Source organism: Callospermophilus lateralis, chromosome 3, assembly GCF_048772815.1.
Source record: "Callospermophilus lateralis isolate mCalLat2 chromosome 3, mCalLat2.hap1, whole genome shotgun sequence".
Taxonomy (NCBI): Eukaryota; Metazoa; Chordata; class Mammalia; order Rodentia; family Sciuridae; genus Callospermophilus; species Callospermophilus lateralis.
In genome coordinates, this window is record NC_135307.1 from 157,962,805 (window position 1) to 157,979,362 (window position 16,558).

Consider the following 16,558-nt stretch of genomic DNA (forward strand, 5'->3'; position numbering starts at 1 on the left):
GACCAGAAATGTTTAAGAAGCTTCAGGTGCATGATAATTATTCAAATGTTTGAAGGGCTCTTGCATGGAAGATGGAATCATTTTGCCTAGAAAACACAGCCTGGATTGTGGATTAAATTGGTAAGGAGGTAGATTTGGATCTGCCTTGAGGAAGACATATTTTTATCTTCTTTTTTTTCTTTCTTTTCATTTTGTCTTTAAATATGTTTTCCTTGTCTTCATTTTAATTTTTGTTTTCTTTTCTCATTTATTTTATTTTACTGTTTTTTCTTTGGGGAGGATTGTTTATGTGGACAACCTTGACAAAGAGTGAAGTCAAGGACTGGCCATAGAGATGTCTTGCTGGATGCTGGATCATCCCATTCTGGAAAGTTGTAGATGGGGATAGTGAAATATTGGTCTAAGGTCAAACTTATTCTACTGACATATTTTTAGCTTGGACAGTGTGTTAAGAAATTTTGATTTAGACACTAATAGTTTTTCAAAGATTAAAGATTCTACACAAATATTGGTAATTTGCTTTTTTTAAAATTAGTAGATCTGACAACTATGGGCTTCCAATTTTGGAGGTAACAGCTGAGGAAGATGATTTGCTTCCTTTGTTTTAACAGTGTGTCTGTTCTCTGATTCTCTACAGCCTCCTCCATTTCCTATTGTGTTCCCCAGACAGAAGCAGAAGATAATTATATCATTTACCCTCTTGCTTGGGTTACTGCTTTGTTTCTATCTGGCCCACCTCAATTTGAAATCTACTTGCCTGACCTCTCTGGGCATCCAGTTTGTGATTTCTGTTGGATGTATGGATTTGTGGGGTTGGAGAACAAGACTAGTTTAAAAACTAATGATTTTCAAACTTTATTTCATAGTTGAAGGAAACCCAACTCCTCCATACTTACCATATCAAGTGAAATCTTACACAGAACCCACACCTAAAACAATAAAGGAGCTATGACCTTCAAGTGCATGAATAACCTCTACCCCATCATCTAACATTTCCCTTGAGGCAAGAAATGGAATTTTAGAACTCATGGTGGAAGAAGACAGTCATAATTATACAAAATATACATATATGAAGATGTGAATTTGGTATCAACATACCTTATATACAAACAGAGATATGATAAATTGTGGTATAAAGGTGTATTAAGAATTGAGATGCAAAAAAATAAGAGAACTCATATATAATGGCATAATTTGGTGTGAACATACTCTATATACAGAATTATGAAAACTGTGCTATGAATGGATAATTATGAATGTAATGCACTCAACTATTGTCATGTATGTAAGAAATTTTTAAAAAAGAACTCTACTGAACTGGTTTGAACACAAGATTCGATATTATTTTCTAAAACATAAAGAGACTAACATATAAATGGTAGTTCTCCAAATATTTTAGAAAATTGGTTTAAAGCAAATCCCCTTTTTTCAGATGAAAATAAATATATATAAAAGAAAGGATCATAAACTCATGAGAATATTACATTTCAGTCCTGAGTTTGACCTTTATCAGGTGGAGACACTTTAGGTTTATCTCTGGAATTAAGGACATGAAGATCTAAGGAGCATTTTAGAGACCAGATGATCCACGATTCTCAAAATAGAAATAAGGAAACTGGAAACAAGAAGATAAAGTGGTTCATTCAAGGAGACATTTACTTGGTGTCCGAACTGTTACCAGAACCCAAGCGTGAACTCCAACTGGACTTGCCCCGACACTCCCTTTCTCCCGATAGACAATTTCTACGCAGTAGGTTTCAATTGCTATTCCTTTCTTCTGTTCTCTAGAAGAGAGCTTTCTCATGTTGATTCAAAGAGGTGTCCTCACAAAAACTAACATCCATTAAGAAATTCTTTATAGTTGGGGAGGGTTGTTCTCCTCTTTTAGGAGAATGGAAAATGGAAAATTGTTTTGTTTTACCTGTTTTTCTCTCAGGCAATATGTTCTTTATTGCTAAATGGGACATACTTGCCACAGAGAAGATGGAAAACACAACATTTTCAGTACAGATAACGGCAAGCCAATTAGATAAACTCCAGCAATTGAGTTGTTATTCAGACATGAATCTCTTTGTCTAACTGCTGTTTACTTATTTCTAGACCTAGCTTCATTCCTCTTATCCTCTCCTGAACCCACAAGATTTTGAAATGACTGAAAATGGCAGGAATTCAATTCCACTCATTTTCAAAATTCCTGATTTGGATAAAAGAACATGAAGCCTGTTTATAGATAGATATGTGATCACAAATATGTCAATAGGCAGCATAAAGGGAAAACAACTAAAGCAATTTAAAAATAATTATGGAGAGTTCTGGAGAATCTTTTTAAACATTCCTGAGCATCTGTAACTTTCAACCTAATTTTGCCTCACAAAACATTATTTTCAGAATATTCTATAAGTAGATAGATATTTTAATTATTTGTTTATGTCATCATTAAGGACATTTATAGTTTCCAAAATTCATTTTGGAGTAGTAGTTTGAAGAGTGAGCAATTACTTTCTGGATAGATTTTTGAATCTTAACAAAGAAATTATTTGAAGAACTCTTTCTGAAATCCATTGAACACTACTAATATATGGAATACTACTAATATATGGATGACTCCCAATTGATATCTCCAACTCCGACTTCTCTGCTGGACCTTTACATCCATGTGTTTATTTTATATCTACATTTGGATGCTTAAAAGAAACCACAGATGTTAACATGCTTAAAACCAAACGATTAAGTTCCTGCATATTACCCACCAACCTACTCCTCCTACCATCTTTTCCATTCATACAAGTGCTGCTTCCATCCTATAATAAATCAGGCTGACAGCTGTCTCACTTCCCGTCTTCTTTTCCCTTCCACTTTTCAACTAATTTAACAAGAAAACCATCAGCAAATTTGAAGACTCTTACTTTACAACATCCCCCAAGTCTGACTTGTTTCTCACCACCTCCTCCACTTCTACCCTGACCCAAGCCACCAGCCATTCTCTTCTAAAATATAATATTCATCTGGTTCTGATCTCCCTAACTTCCAATTACTTCCCCTCTAGCCCTACCCTGTTGTCTTGTTATTTCACCCAGAGGCAGATGAATCCCATCTCATTTGGAGTCAATCTGAAGTTCTAATCGTGAGTGGCAACACTGTCCACGGTCTTGCTCCCTTTCTCTTCCCATTGTCCCTGACCCACTCCTTCAGTCTTACTGGTATTCTTGCTGTTTTTGGAACACACTAAGCGTGCCCCAGACTCAAGGCCTTTCCTCTTGACGTTTCTTCTCTTTCTCCACATACTTATGTGCATGTCTTCTCTATCTCCTTTGGGTCTATATGAAATGTCACTATATCATAGTAGACAATCCTGGATGCTTTTTATAAAATAGAAACACTGCTCTCATGGTGCTTACTCTTTCCCTCTCTCTGCTCTGTTCATCCCCTTAATACTTTTCTTTTTTAGACCCAGTCATGTTATTGCTTTGTTCATCTCTTTTTTCTTCTTTGTTCCCACAGCAAGAATATTTTTGTTGCTGTTGTTGTTCACTGTTGAAACTCAGGATCCAGAACAGTGCATGGCATGTAGTATGGGCTCAGTAAACACTTGATGAATGCATAAATGAGTTGCTATCAAGCAGTTAAAGGAGTTACACAGTGCATTTAATAACCATACACAAAATATTTGTTTCTAGCGGATATAAGGAGGCATTTCAGGTCCACAAACATACTTCCTTTAGCATCTTGGGGAAGGCTCAAGAAATCAGCTGAGGTAGATCAGAAAAGATTAGCCCTACATTCATTGAAGGTTTTTTTTTTTTTTTTTTTTTTCAGGAAGTCCTAAAAGTTGGCCAACCTATGATTTGAGAGTTTGCATTTTGGGGGGGTTAGAAAAATGATACAGAGCCACTTTTCTCCATGTTGCTTTTCTCTACATGACAGCTTGTCTGAATTCATCCAAAGAAAGTTAAACCTGCCTGGAGAGCTCTGGGCTTGCTGGCATCACTCCCCCACCCTGCACCAGTGTTCCTGCTTCTTTAGGAAGCATGGCCGTGCATTTAAAAATGTGCTCACGTCTAGGAAAACAACCAGGCTTACTCATTAGCAGCTTTTCCCCTGTCTTTCTAAAGCTGTAGTAAATAATTCTCCCCAGTTCCCCACAAATAGTTAATTATAGCACCAGCAGCAGCACTTTGAGGCGGGAAGCCAGGCACATCTGCAAAGCCCAGAGGAGATGCTGAAAGTCGCTCCCTGCTGTATAATAAAACCAGCAGATTAGGGCAGATGAGTTTTTCCCACAGGTCGGGCATCAATGCAGGCATCTCCCTCTGCTTCTTCTCCCCACTCTGCTACCGTGTTTCTCCTTCTTCTGATGCTGCCAAGTCACTCTCAAAATGCATCACTTACGAACATCTGCTGACCTCTTGGCATGGTGTCCTGAAAATGAATTTGGCCACCAGATGGGAGGTGAAGTCAGAAACTGCTCTACTTGGGTCTCAAAGCTTTGCTATTTGGGCTCAAAATGTGGTCAAGGTCATGTGCCACAGATATGTGTTTATGCTCTGAATTAGAGGCAACTGGAGGAGACAGAGGGAGTGGGTATGGGGTGCAGTGTTCCACAGGAAAAACTCTGGCCCTGGAAGTCTTGTCAACTCTGAGTAAACTGGAACTTTCTTTCTGCTGACAAAAAGTGCCCAGTAATCTCAGCTCTTCCTAAGGGCACATGTCACCAAACCAGGAAAAATGAACCAGGAGCAGGACAGAGTGGGGGGTCATGGAATACAGTGGATCAGTGTATGAACCCCAAGATCATTTTTAAAGGGGTGATAAGTGTTCATTTTTGTCCTACCAGATGTCCTTTGGGCTGATTCACGGGTGGAATGGGCTCCCAGAAAAATGTCTCCTGAACCAAATGTGAGATTTTGTCTTTTACTGAAGGCAATTCAAGACTAACTAGAAGATATTGCAGTGTATCCCCAGATCTTTACAGAATTGTCTCACATCTAACTGCTGAAGATGGCTCAGAGTTTGTCTTCCACAGAGAATTTCCTTTGGTAGGAAGAGGTGACTTACCTAAAATTAAATCCCTTTCTGGGCAATGCCTCTTACTAAAATCTAGTTGATGCAAGGCACAAAAGCCTTTGCCTCAAGTTAGCATAACTCCAAAAGGCCAACCCTGCTTCCAAGTTTCCTGTAGGGTTCACTGAGGCCCCAATGGTTCAAGCATATTTCAGATCAGCTTCTTTCTCTGCCAAATCCTGTTTTCCTTTCTCTCCAAGAAACCTCCTGCATGCCACTCCCCATCTTAGAATCTGTTTCTAAGAAATCCAAGTTAAGATACCATCTTTGTTTACTTTCTCATAGAGAAATCATACCTTAGGGGATTGAATGCTAAAGTGTGTCAAGTAGAAATTATGCATGGTTAAAATTAACTTTGAAAAAGTTTAGGGAAGTTAGCCACCAATATTGTGTCTCTGTACATACTAAGTGTGAAATTTCAGAATCTAGTCATGTCCCCTTATTCCTTCAGCAGATGAAGAACTTGGTTTGTGTTCAGGAAATTTTTTGCACCCAAAGTATTATCTTTAAATGCTATAATCTCTCACCCAGAAAGGGAAAATCCTCCCGCCATGAGAGTTACCAGGGAACTGAGGCCAACTGTGTTCTCAGCCAATCCATCATTGCTCTGTTCATGATCACTTTAGGGAATATGAGCATTGAGTAGAGGATGAACCAAAGTGCCCACCCTTGTTATTTCGTCTCCTTTTATCCTTTTCCATTTATAGCTGAACTCACTGAATTCATGTAAATTACATAAACTTAAGATGTAACTTCACTTTTTTTACTCTACTATTTTTAATGTAGAGAATTGTTCATTAGTGAGGACAATTTATTTGAAAGAACCACACGTTCATAAGCATTATCAATTCTCACTTAGATTTTTATTTAAACTAAACCTTATGTTGAGAAGAGTTTTCTTCCCACTAATTACTAATTCTGGCTGTGTGACCCGAAGGAGGTCATTTACCCTCTCTTGGTCTATTTTGTCTCACAGGTAAAATCATATTTTAAAGCTTCAAAGCAAAGGGCTAAATTCATGTTTCCTTAGCACTCCTTATGTTCTATAATTTTCTTTATGCAGAGATGTAGGGAAAATTAATTGATGAAATGCAAATTAGTGACAAGCAACCACTACAGGGATTTTTGTAAGTCATGAACTATACTTGGTCCAACTACTAACTACAAGGAAATAAGAATTCATGGCAACAGCAGTCATTCAGACCTGCTGGAATACAAAATACTATTAAAAATATTGTATTTGCTATAATCTTAATCATAAACTTACCATGTTACTTACTTATGATTCCTAATAAGTAAAACCTAATAAAATCTATCTGCTTCTTTCTTTCCTTCTAGGAGACATTTGGAAAACAAATTGGAGAATTCCAATACATTTCTTAGAGCAGAATCTTAAAAGCTCAAGCCTGACTATTTTAGATGTAACAAGTACAAGGATAAAACTAGCCTATTCTTTGGGTATAAATTCTTTTGAAAAGGTTCTAAAACTGTCGAACTACTCTTTTTTTTTTTTGTCCAGCCTCCAGGGTTGACTGACATGCATTCACAGCAAAGATAGAAAATGCCTCAAATTCCATCGGTTTAGTACTGGAGGAAGGTTGGGTCAAGAAAAAAGTGAAAGAGGATGTTTTTTCTCCCCAAATTTTTTCATTTGAAAGTAGAAGGCAATGGTGCTCTTTTCGTCTTTTCCCTAGTGTTTGTTCTAAGTAATATTAAAATAGTTAACTTGTATAAATTGAAGGAAAAAAATGACTTGGTCACAATGCTTACAAGTGACCTGTCCTTATCATAAATCTATGATTAATGCTAAGTATTTGGGGAGGAGAAAGGTATTGGAAACTGAGAGCTTAGTAATTGCCATGAAAATCTTACATAACTCGTGGAGGAAGACAGCATGTGAATTTCTTGGCTTGCTTTGAACTTCTAAGCATTCAATATTCTTTTTGAAAAGATATGTGTTGACGGTGACTAAATGGCTCCTTATTGCTCTAGTAGGTTTATGGGTTCCTTAAGATCTTACTCTCTCAAAAGCAATGCTTAACTTTTCTAATCGGAGTTTATGTATAGCTGTCTATGTATAAGGTGTTCATCAATTATAGTTAAATGACTGCACTGAGTTAGATTTTGTTCAAGTTTAGAAAAGTATGTGCAGCAATTACAAGCCATTCCTAGTCTCTGTCAACCATCTGAACTTCAACCATGATAATGAATCTCTTTTCAAAAACAATATTAATTACTATATTACTAAATTGTGCAGAAGAAGGGTGTCTGGTTCACTCATTAGTTTAGACTTTTATAAGCAAATAACATAAATCATGTCTAATTAATTTCAAAGAACAAAAAAGTTGTCTTTTGCAAATATTGTTTTTTATGGGGGCAAGGTATAAAATGTTTGAAGTGATTACATTATCCAATGAAACTAACTTTTGTGGGTTATTGTAGTATATAAAAACTCCACAAATAGCTGGGTGTGCTGGCACAGGCCTGTAATCCTAGTTGCTCAGGAGGTTGAGGCAGGAGGATTGCAAGTTCAAAGCCAGCCCAGCAACTTAGCAAGACCCTGTCTCAAAACAAAACAAAACAAACAAACAAAAAAATAAAAAAATAAAAAGAACTGGAAATGTGGCTTAGTGGTTAAAACCCTCCAGAAATAGATCCATAAGGAATAGAAATGGGTCCCTTCAGGATCATGTGACTGCCATTTAAACATGAGGATACATTTAGAAGAGAAAAGAAGCTAAAAAGGAACAGTTCCTAAATGTCAAACACACAAAACTATCATCCATTCTTTCAGATGGGAAACAAGGAACGTTGCCATTGGATGGATAGAGGTTCCTGTTTTGTAAAGTTGGAACAGGTTTAAAATGATTTTGAGGGATAATTGCATGGCCTAGTAAGATTGCTAAGAAGAAGAAATAAATGTTTGTAATACTTGAATCAAATGTAATTTCCCTCAACAAAGGAAGTTTAGGTTATTTCTTAACTAAATTACTTGGCTTCCATTTGACTAGTGTGTGTTACTCATAGAATGATGTGACTCCTCCGTTTTTTAAAATGCTTCTATGAGTGCATTCTAGTATTTCATAATTGCAGGGCTCATTTTGACCTAATCTTACATGCATGGAATATCATTTGCTCCATTTCTGTCCCCAGTGCTTCCTTTTCCCCTCCTATCATTCCTCTCCCTCTTTTTCTTCCTCTAAGACTCTACTGGTCTTCCTTCTATTTATGTTTTTTTTTCTTTTTCAAAATATATTTCATTTCAACACTACCTCAGATGTACAAGTAGGGTTCAACAGAATTAGAAACAAATATTATCTTAAATAAATCTAATCTTCAGCAACTTTTCAGGTCCTTGTAGAATTTATGTAGAATAATATGTCCACTGTGGACTACAATTAGGTTTGGCTTTGAGATTTGTTGACACTGTTGAAACTAAAGTTTAACAAATATCACAGAGATTTTTGGGTGGGGAATATTTGTTTTTGAACTTGGTGTTGAGACAGCATTTTTAGTTTTATTATTTCATCCCAGTTTGGTGTTTATTACATCTTCGAATTATTTTAGCTATTGAAACTTTCTAGATACATTGTCACGACTTTGGTGGTTGTATGATGACTGAATATGTTCAGGAACTGAGTATGTTGGTTTAGAAATCAAGAACTGGTTCTCCATGGGATTCTTAGTAATCAGTCTTAGAAGTAATGAAATGGCAATTGGTTTCTCTTAGCTATGATTATGAATGTGTCTAAAGGAGAAGCTAGAGAGAAGACTACACTGTTTCCTGGATGCATATTTCAGAATAGGGTCACAAGAAGAGAACAATACTATTTTATGTATTGAAATGCTGGGGAAAAATTATTAATGATGTATTCATTTGACAATCATTTACTGAGCATCTACTATTCACTCAGGTACATAGTATGTAAAGATATTTCAGAAATAAACAAGATGCAATTATTATTTTTTAGTGTCTAAATGATGATGCTCAGCAACATACTAACGTTTTAAGCAGAAAGAATTAGAAAGAGAAGAGAGTACCTTTAAAACAATCTACATCCCTGCATATTGATAAACAAAGATAAACATATTGAAAGCAGCACTTTATAAATCTTTTCTAGTTTTTTCCCCCCTATTTTACCTTAAACATAAAAATTAGTTGCTAAAACGAGGGAGACATCATTGAAATTTCTGTTCTAAAGTTAAAACAAAATAAGATGCCACCTTGGTCTTCCATTTTTTTCTTCTTTATTTCTTGTGTTGATAGCTGATCTTGGTGGTTTCTTTGGGCAAAACATTTCAGAAGTAGGTCTAGTCCTGAGAGCCTGTCTCTGCTCAAATCATCTTGCACTTATGCAAAAGGTTCCTTGGGCTATGTAAGGGGACTTCATAAGCCCATGGACAATAAGAAAGGCCAGTCAGTTGTGCAGAGACGGCAGAAGGAAACTGAGCTGAGGTTCCATGCACAGTTATAGTTAGTAGGTCTAGGAGACAACGCATTTCAGAGAATGATAAAATATCTTGCGTTCTTGGCTTATAAAGCATAACTCACAACATCTACTTAAGAGAGAAAAGCCTAAATCAACAATTCTTCTGGTTACTTTTCCCTTCCCCTTTTCTTTCTACATTTGTATTTACTTTTCTTTTTGCAATCTGTTGAAATGTGCTTGGGAACCCCAAACTAGACATGTTTTCCCTTTTGTTTAAGTTGACAAGTCCACAAGGAAGAGTCCTTATATTTCTACCCTTATTACTGTTCCTAGTCAATGTTTAAGGATAGTCATTGCCATATTTTGCTGTCAGCGGAAGCCAAAATTTGATGCCTGAATAACATCAAGCAGGAGAGGTGTGGGCTTCAGGCTAATATTTTGGGAAAAAGTACTCATCATTTTTCTTTTTTGTAATGAATTAGGAGATTTTTCTGCCTGATCTATCTTCCTAGAATGAGTTTATTTTTGACATTATCTCTGACATTTAACCTTGATAAGAAGGTTTCCTTACTATCTTCTTGTGGTCTTCATGGACAGGGCAGGTGATTACTTCTATTAAGTACAGGTACCAAGACTCTTAAATGGGTGATGAACTGGGGATGAGTGCACTTTTAGTGATAATAGAAAATGTTTTGAAAAGAAAGACTATTGATTAAAATTACTACAGCCTGCCTGACCTTCCTGTTTATTATCCAACCCATCTTATTTTCTTCTCCTTGTTTTAGAATTTTTTTTAGTTGTCAATGGATCTTTTTTATTATTATTTTTTTTAAATTTATATGCAGTGCTGAGAATTGAACCCTGTGCTTCACACATACTAGGCAAGAGCTCTACCACTGAGCTATGACCCCAGTTTTATTTTCCACTCTTTTGGAAAACATTATTCTATAATGCAAGAATCAAGATTTCATAGATTATTTCAAAAAGCCCTGAAATAAGAAAATCTTAGCCTACTCCCAATAATCTCTCTGACCCAAACAATGGCTTTTTAGTTTCACTTTTCTCAGTTCTCCTTCTCAGCCCCAGCCTGTTAAGCATCTCTTTCCTTCTGTCTCTGGTTCCTTTTATGTGTTTCTGAGTGAATTTGGGGCCATATCTTTGATCATGGAAGAAGAGAAACCATGGGACTTTTAAGAAAATATCTAAATGAAAGGAAAACAATTGGCTATGAAAGGCAAGATCAGAGGGCATAGTTGAAATGTAGGGAAAAATCAGTATCACAATGCACCACAGTGATCTTTGCCTGCTCGGGACCACCTTGGATTCACAGATGAGAAAGGCAAGATCAAGGGTATCCCCAGGCAATGAGTTGGTACAGCCAAGTCCAAGGCCATTATTACATGAAAAAGAAAGCTTCTCTCACAGGTAGTGTTGCCAATTTCTACAACAGACCCCTTAAGAATGGTTGGCATTGGCTGGCAGCACCAGCCAGTTGGCCTCTTACTGCAAAAGCAATAATGAAGTAGTTTCTCAGAACAGAAATTCCACCCTAGGCCATGTTGGAAGACCTGGGTTGCGGAAAGAAAAATTGCCTGCCTGACAGTTGGTGAATTCCTTTAACTAAAGCCTAAATTAAATGCAGAAAAAAAAATTGTTCACATGAAAAGTCACACAAGAATGAGTTTCCAGATTCCATTTGTTCAAAAGAGTTCTCATCTGCAAATTTCTGACTCAAACATCTGACCCACTTTCCACCAGCTCTTTCCCAAGAGTCCTGGGAAAGAGGTTACATTGCCTTCAATGTATAGAAAGCAACTTGCCTTGGGTGTTACTTTCTGTCTTTGTAAGTTGCATGAGAGAAATCAGATCTACTCATTTGGATCAGTGCACAGGAGCCCAGGGGTGGTGGAAGATAGGAAGAGGGAGGATTCAATGATGATCCAAGTTTCTATTCTGAAAAGCAGCGAGCAAGAACACTGGGAAAGGAGCTGCCTTATGACTTAGATGGTACGTTTGGTTGGGGGAAAGTCAAGCTTGAGCTATTAGAGGAAGTAGAAATGACCCCTGGAGTTCAAGAGTAAGATAAAGATTGAAGATTAAAAAACAAAAACAAAAGTTGGGGTCATGAGCATCAAGCAGAAAGTTGAGATACAATGGTAGATTAGGTTGGGGTGGGAAAATACGGGGTGGAAAGAAAGTCTGAAATGGTCTAGGGTCTGCTGTAACCATGCATGGATACCAAGAAGCCCACCACTGGTTGGGAGTCGACTGTCTATTGGCCCACTCACAATATGGGTGATGGCAATCTCTGCAAAGCATGTGGATTCATCAGTAGAAACTTTACAGCCAGGGAAGGGGTGGTGTCCTTGTTTTCTTCCCTTCCAGCCCTATAAGGGGGTCTAGGATTACTTATTATGCACAAGACAGGAGCTGAGAGGCCCTCGTGCCACTCTTTGCGAAGGACCCATTTGTTCTCCCATAATCCATTAAATGCCTTGACTGCAGAAGCCCCTGCCTACTCTTCTGTTCCCACTGAGTGAGCTCAGTGGTGCCAATGGAGACTGGGAGGCAGTTATCCAGAACTCACCCTGGGGTCTCTCTCCAGCTGCTGCTTGTGATGTAGGCTGCGTCTTCTTTTGGCCTTTGCAAGACCATTGTGATAAAAGTGGTACAGGCCTTCTGCGAATGGTAGCTGTGGAGATCCAAACAGACACGAGACACGTTAGCTTCTGGGATGGCCCAGGGACAGGAACACCTAAGCTGGTGCTGCAGAATGCAGACATCCTGCAGCCTAGGTATGTATGTGAGAAAGCCATTCACACCCTTCGTGCTAGACTCGACCCCCTGTTTCCATCTGTACTTCTTCCCTTCTTCTTGCCTTTGCTTATATGGTGCTCATTGCCTCCTCTCTCCACAAACACCTCTTATTCTTTTCCCCAATTTCTATTCAACCTTTGATTCCCTTTCCTCTTCCATGAAGTCTGCCTTGTATCCATACTGTGCCACGTTCTCCATTCTCCTTTCTTGGACTGGTGTTTATATTCTGTGCATCACCTGGTTGCTCCAGAACTGTGTTATGACCTACTCCTTCCCTTACACCTGGATTGTATGTCCTGTACATTGGGCTTTCACCGTGACCCCTTGGTGCTCCTTATCAGGCTGGGCACAGAGGAACCACTAAGTCTTGTAAATGCCCATTTGGAATGGCTGATGGAACAGGTTTCCCTCTTTCTTGTTCCAAGGATTCTTGGAATCAGCTCTGTCAGAAACAGATAGAGAAACCACAATAATGAGAGTTTGTCTCCAGCACAGGGCCTGTAAGATTTTAAAGAACCTAAAGAAAACCACCATTTGTTCTATGATTCTGGGTAACTTGGGAAATAAACTTGACCTGGAAGTTGGCAGACCTGGATGTGGCTCATATATGTTACCATATAACAGAAAGACCTTGAGAAAGACACTCTCCCTCTAAGTCCCCCCCCCCCCCGTATATGTATGAGTTTTGAAGTTACCAGATCTTTGCCCTGTCTTTACGCGTTTCATAGTGTGAAGATATGCTGTTTATACACATTCACAAGCATTGACAGAATGCTTAAAAATTATAAATACTGGGTGTGGTGGTGCATGCCTATAATCCCAGAGACTTGTGAGTCTGAAGCAGGAGGATTGCAAGTTCAAAGCCAGCCTCCCTAAGCGACTTAGTGAGACCCTGACTCAAAATAGAAATTTTTAAAAAAGGGGGGTGGGGATGTGGTTCAACACCTCTGGGTTCAATCCCTGGTACCAAATATGTATGTACTTGTGTGTGTGTGTGTGTGTGTGTGTGTGTGTGTAAAGAGTGTGAATGTGTACATTTTTTTCTGGAAAGATAATACATGGTTTTAATGAGATTTTTAAGGGGGGTCCTACTACAATTGTTTCACCACTCAAAGTATTTGCTACTGAAATTTAGGTGTGTGTGCTGATACTCAGTGTTCAATAGAAAAGGGAAATGGATGTGAATGCTTTGACAGTAAGGTTTCCCAAATTAAGTGAGACCTATTTGAAACATTTTAGATCAAGTAAGATCTTGAGGTGGTTGAGATATTTCTTAAATATCATCTGGAGACCCTCATTGTTACATAAAATTACATATAAGAGTTTGTGAGGGGAAAGGGAAAAAAAAAGGAGAGAATTAAACCACAGCGGATGGGATAGAGAGGGAAGAGGAGAGGGAAGGGGAGGGAGGATAGTAGGGGATAGGAAAGGTAGCAGAATACAACAGTCATTAATATGGTATTATGTAAACATGTGGATGTGTAACCGATGTGATTCTGCAACTTGTATTTGGGGTAAAAATGGGAGTAGATAACCCACTTGAATCAAACGTATGGAAGATGATATGCCATGAGCTTTGTAATGTTTTGAACAACCAATAAAAAAAATTTAAATAAAAAAAATATATCGTTTATTACAAAAGAAATACAGAGTAAATTTGGAGAATAAAAACACAAGCAATGAAATAAAATAAAATTCCTTCACATTTTCTTTTTTAGGAGACTTAGATTTAAAAGTTTATTTGTTTATTGTGTGCTCCAGGCTCACCCACCCCCAAGAGCGAAATACTATGTGCTTAATAGTAAAATGGGTTAGTATCAGGTCTTCCCGCTTTGATCACACACAGCATCCACACACACACACACGCATGCACACACACTCAGAGAATATATATTCTTATACAAAATGTTTCCCAGTTACCACTCATGCTTTCATGAGCTTCCACTTTCTACCTCTTTGGCAGCAGTGGTATAAGATTTTGTTATATGAGATACATCACAGTTTATGTAGTATTTAATTATTGACGTATATTAAAAACTTTCATTCATGTTAAATATAAAGCTTGGGTTGGGGGAGATTGTGAACGACAGGGTAGGGACATCTAAAACTTTACTCTTATGTAAAAGAAACTAAAACACTGGAAAAAAAAACCTGTCAATTCAACTTTTCAGAACTCTGGAAATTAATAAAATGCTTACAGTATCTTAAGGGTATTAATTCAAGAAAAATAGAGGAATCTCAATAATAACAACAAGAGTTATGGTGTTTTTGCTTGCTCTATTCCTGTCTACTTCTCTCCATTTCTACAGTATCTTTGAAAACCAATAGTTTTAAAAATCACAACAGTTATGAAAACCAGCAATCTAATAGACAGCATAAGTTCAGAGCTATTCAAAAAGCTTCCTTCCCAGATAATTGTCTACAACATATCTGGAAAAGTCCCATTCAGAGGCTGGTTATTATTTGGCCAAACTCAGAGTTTGCACAATAGGAAAAGTCCTATCTCCAGGGTATTTGTTGAAAGCAATCTATGATAATTGTTTAACATTGCAGCTTTCTGAAACAGCTATACTAATTGAGATAAATGAAAAGCTGGTAAAAATGTAAAATAAAGACATAGAGAATGAGATGTCCATAGAGGGTTTTACAAAGTTCCAATATATTTCCGTAGACTTAGAAGGCTACACACATGTAGAGAGTAATGCATGTAATCAGAAAATACCTAAGATGATCCCAAGTTGACCTAGAGGCTCTATGAAAACAGGAAGTGAAGGCCATGACAGAGTTACAAGACACCTGCCTGAGCATTAAAAGCATGGTCCAATTTTAACACAGCATTCCTTGGAAAATGGTAAAAACACCTTATTAATTCAAGGCCTTTAAGAAAATCTCTAATCATTATCTGATCACTAAGCTAATTAAGCCAGATTTAATAGAACACTATAAATGTTAGAATTTGCAAAATAAGTCCAGGAAAAACACCAAACAAATGAATATCAACAGAAAACAATAACAAACATCAACAACAATAAAATTCAAAAACAACAACAACAAATTTGGAGGAGTGAATCTGATTTCCAGAGCTACCATATTATATTATTTAAAATAGCAAGTTTTCAGAAAAACATAATGACGCAAATAAAGAAACAAGAACATATGGCTAATACTTATAGGATAAAAAATAACAATCAATAAAAATTCTCTAAGTCCAGATGTTGGATTTGCTACAAAAAGACTTAATCAACTATTATAATGAGAACATCATGTATAAGGAATCAAAGGAAATATGAGAATAATGAGTCATCAAATAGAGAATATAAGTAATGAGATAAAAATGTAAAAAAGAATAGAAAATAGAAATTCTAGAACTGAAAATTATAATAACTGAAAAGAAAAAAATTCTTATATGTTCTCAATAGTAGATTTGAATTGAAGAAAGAATTAGCAAACATGAATACAGGGCAATTGAGATTTTTCAGTTTGAGGAACAGACAAAAAAATGAAGTAGAATGAGCCGGGAGAACTTCAGAGACTTGTGATACCAACATAACCATACTGTGAGTTTCAGAAGAAAAGGAGAAAGATAAATAGAATTATCTTTTGAAAATTTTCCTAATTTCATGTAAATTATGATTATTCTTTTCTAAGAAGCTCAACAAGTTCAAAGTAGGATAAACACAGAGATCTTCACTTAGACACAACATAATCAAGCTGCCAAACATCAAACGGGAAATGTTCAGTAAGATCAGCAACTGACATCTTATTGGAACTCATGGAAGTCAGAAGACAGTGATAAGATATATGAAAAGTGCCAAAACAGAGGTTGTCCACCATTCTGCATCTGGCAAAACTAACTTACAAATCCAGAGTTTGCTCACGGCAGGAGTGAATAGTGCACAAAGCTGCTTCATGGATCAGAAACAAAAGAAAAGAAGATGAAGAATATGGATCCCATTATCTCTTTCAAGGGCATTTCCCTCATGACATAAAGACCTCTCACTAGACCCCGTCTCTTAAAAGATTCCACCCCCACCAATAGCACCAAGATGGGGACCAAGTCTTTAACACATGGGCTTTGGGGGGACATTCCAAATTCAAACAATAGCAATATTATTCTCTAAAATTCTTTTTATTTCTGTAGATTGGTAGTGAAGGCCTATATTTGATGGCTGATTTTGCTTATTTGAGCTTTCACTTTTATTTTCTTGGTAAAAATCACTAGAGAACTTTTCTTCTCCCATTCCCTACCT

The 16,558-nt window shown here is 37.2% G+C and overlaps 1 protein-coding gene across 2 annotated transcripts in view; it reads right to left on the minus strand.

Moving 5' to 3' along the window:
* Pcsk2 (proprotein convertase subtilisin/kexin type 2) overlaps nucleotides 1–16,558 on the minus strand; it is a 260,446-nt gene that overhangs the window by 218,687 nt on the left and 25,201 nt on the right. Inside the window, exon 2 of one of the 2 annotated variants that reach the window (XM_076848936.2) lies at nucleotides 12,079–12,183. The exons of the other annotated variant lie outside the window; for it this stretch is intronic. Coding sequence (XP_076705051.2) covers nucleotides 12,079–12,183 — 105 coding nt within the window. The remainder of the gene's footprint in view (nucleotides 1–12,078; nucleotides 12,184–16,558) is intronic. 2 annotated transcript variants of the gene reach the window in all.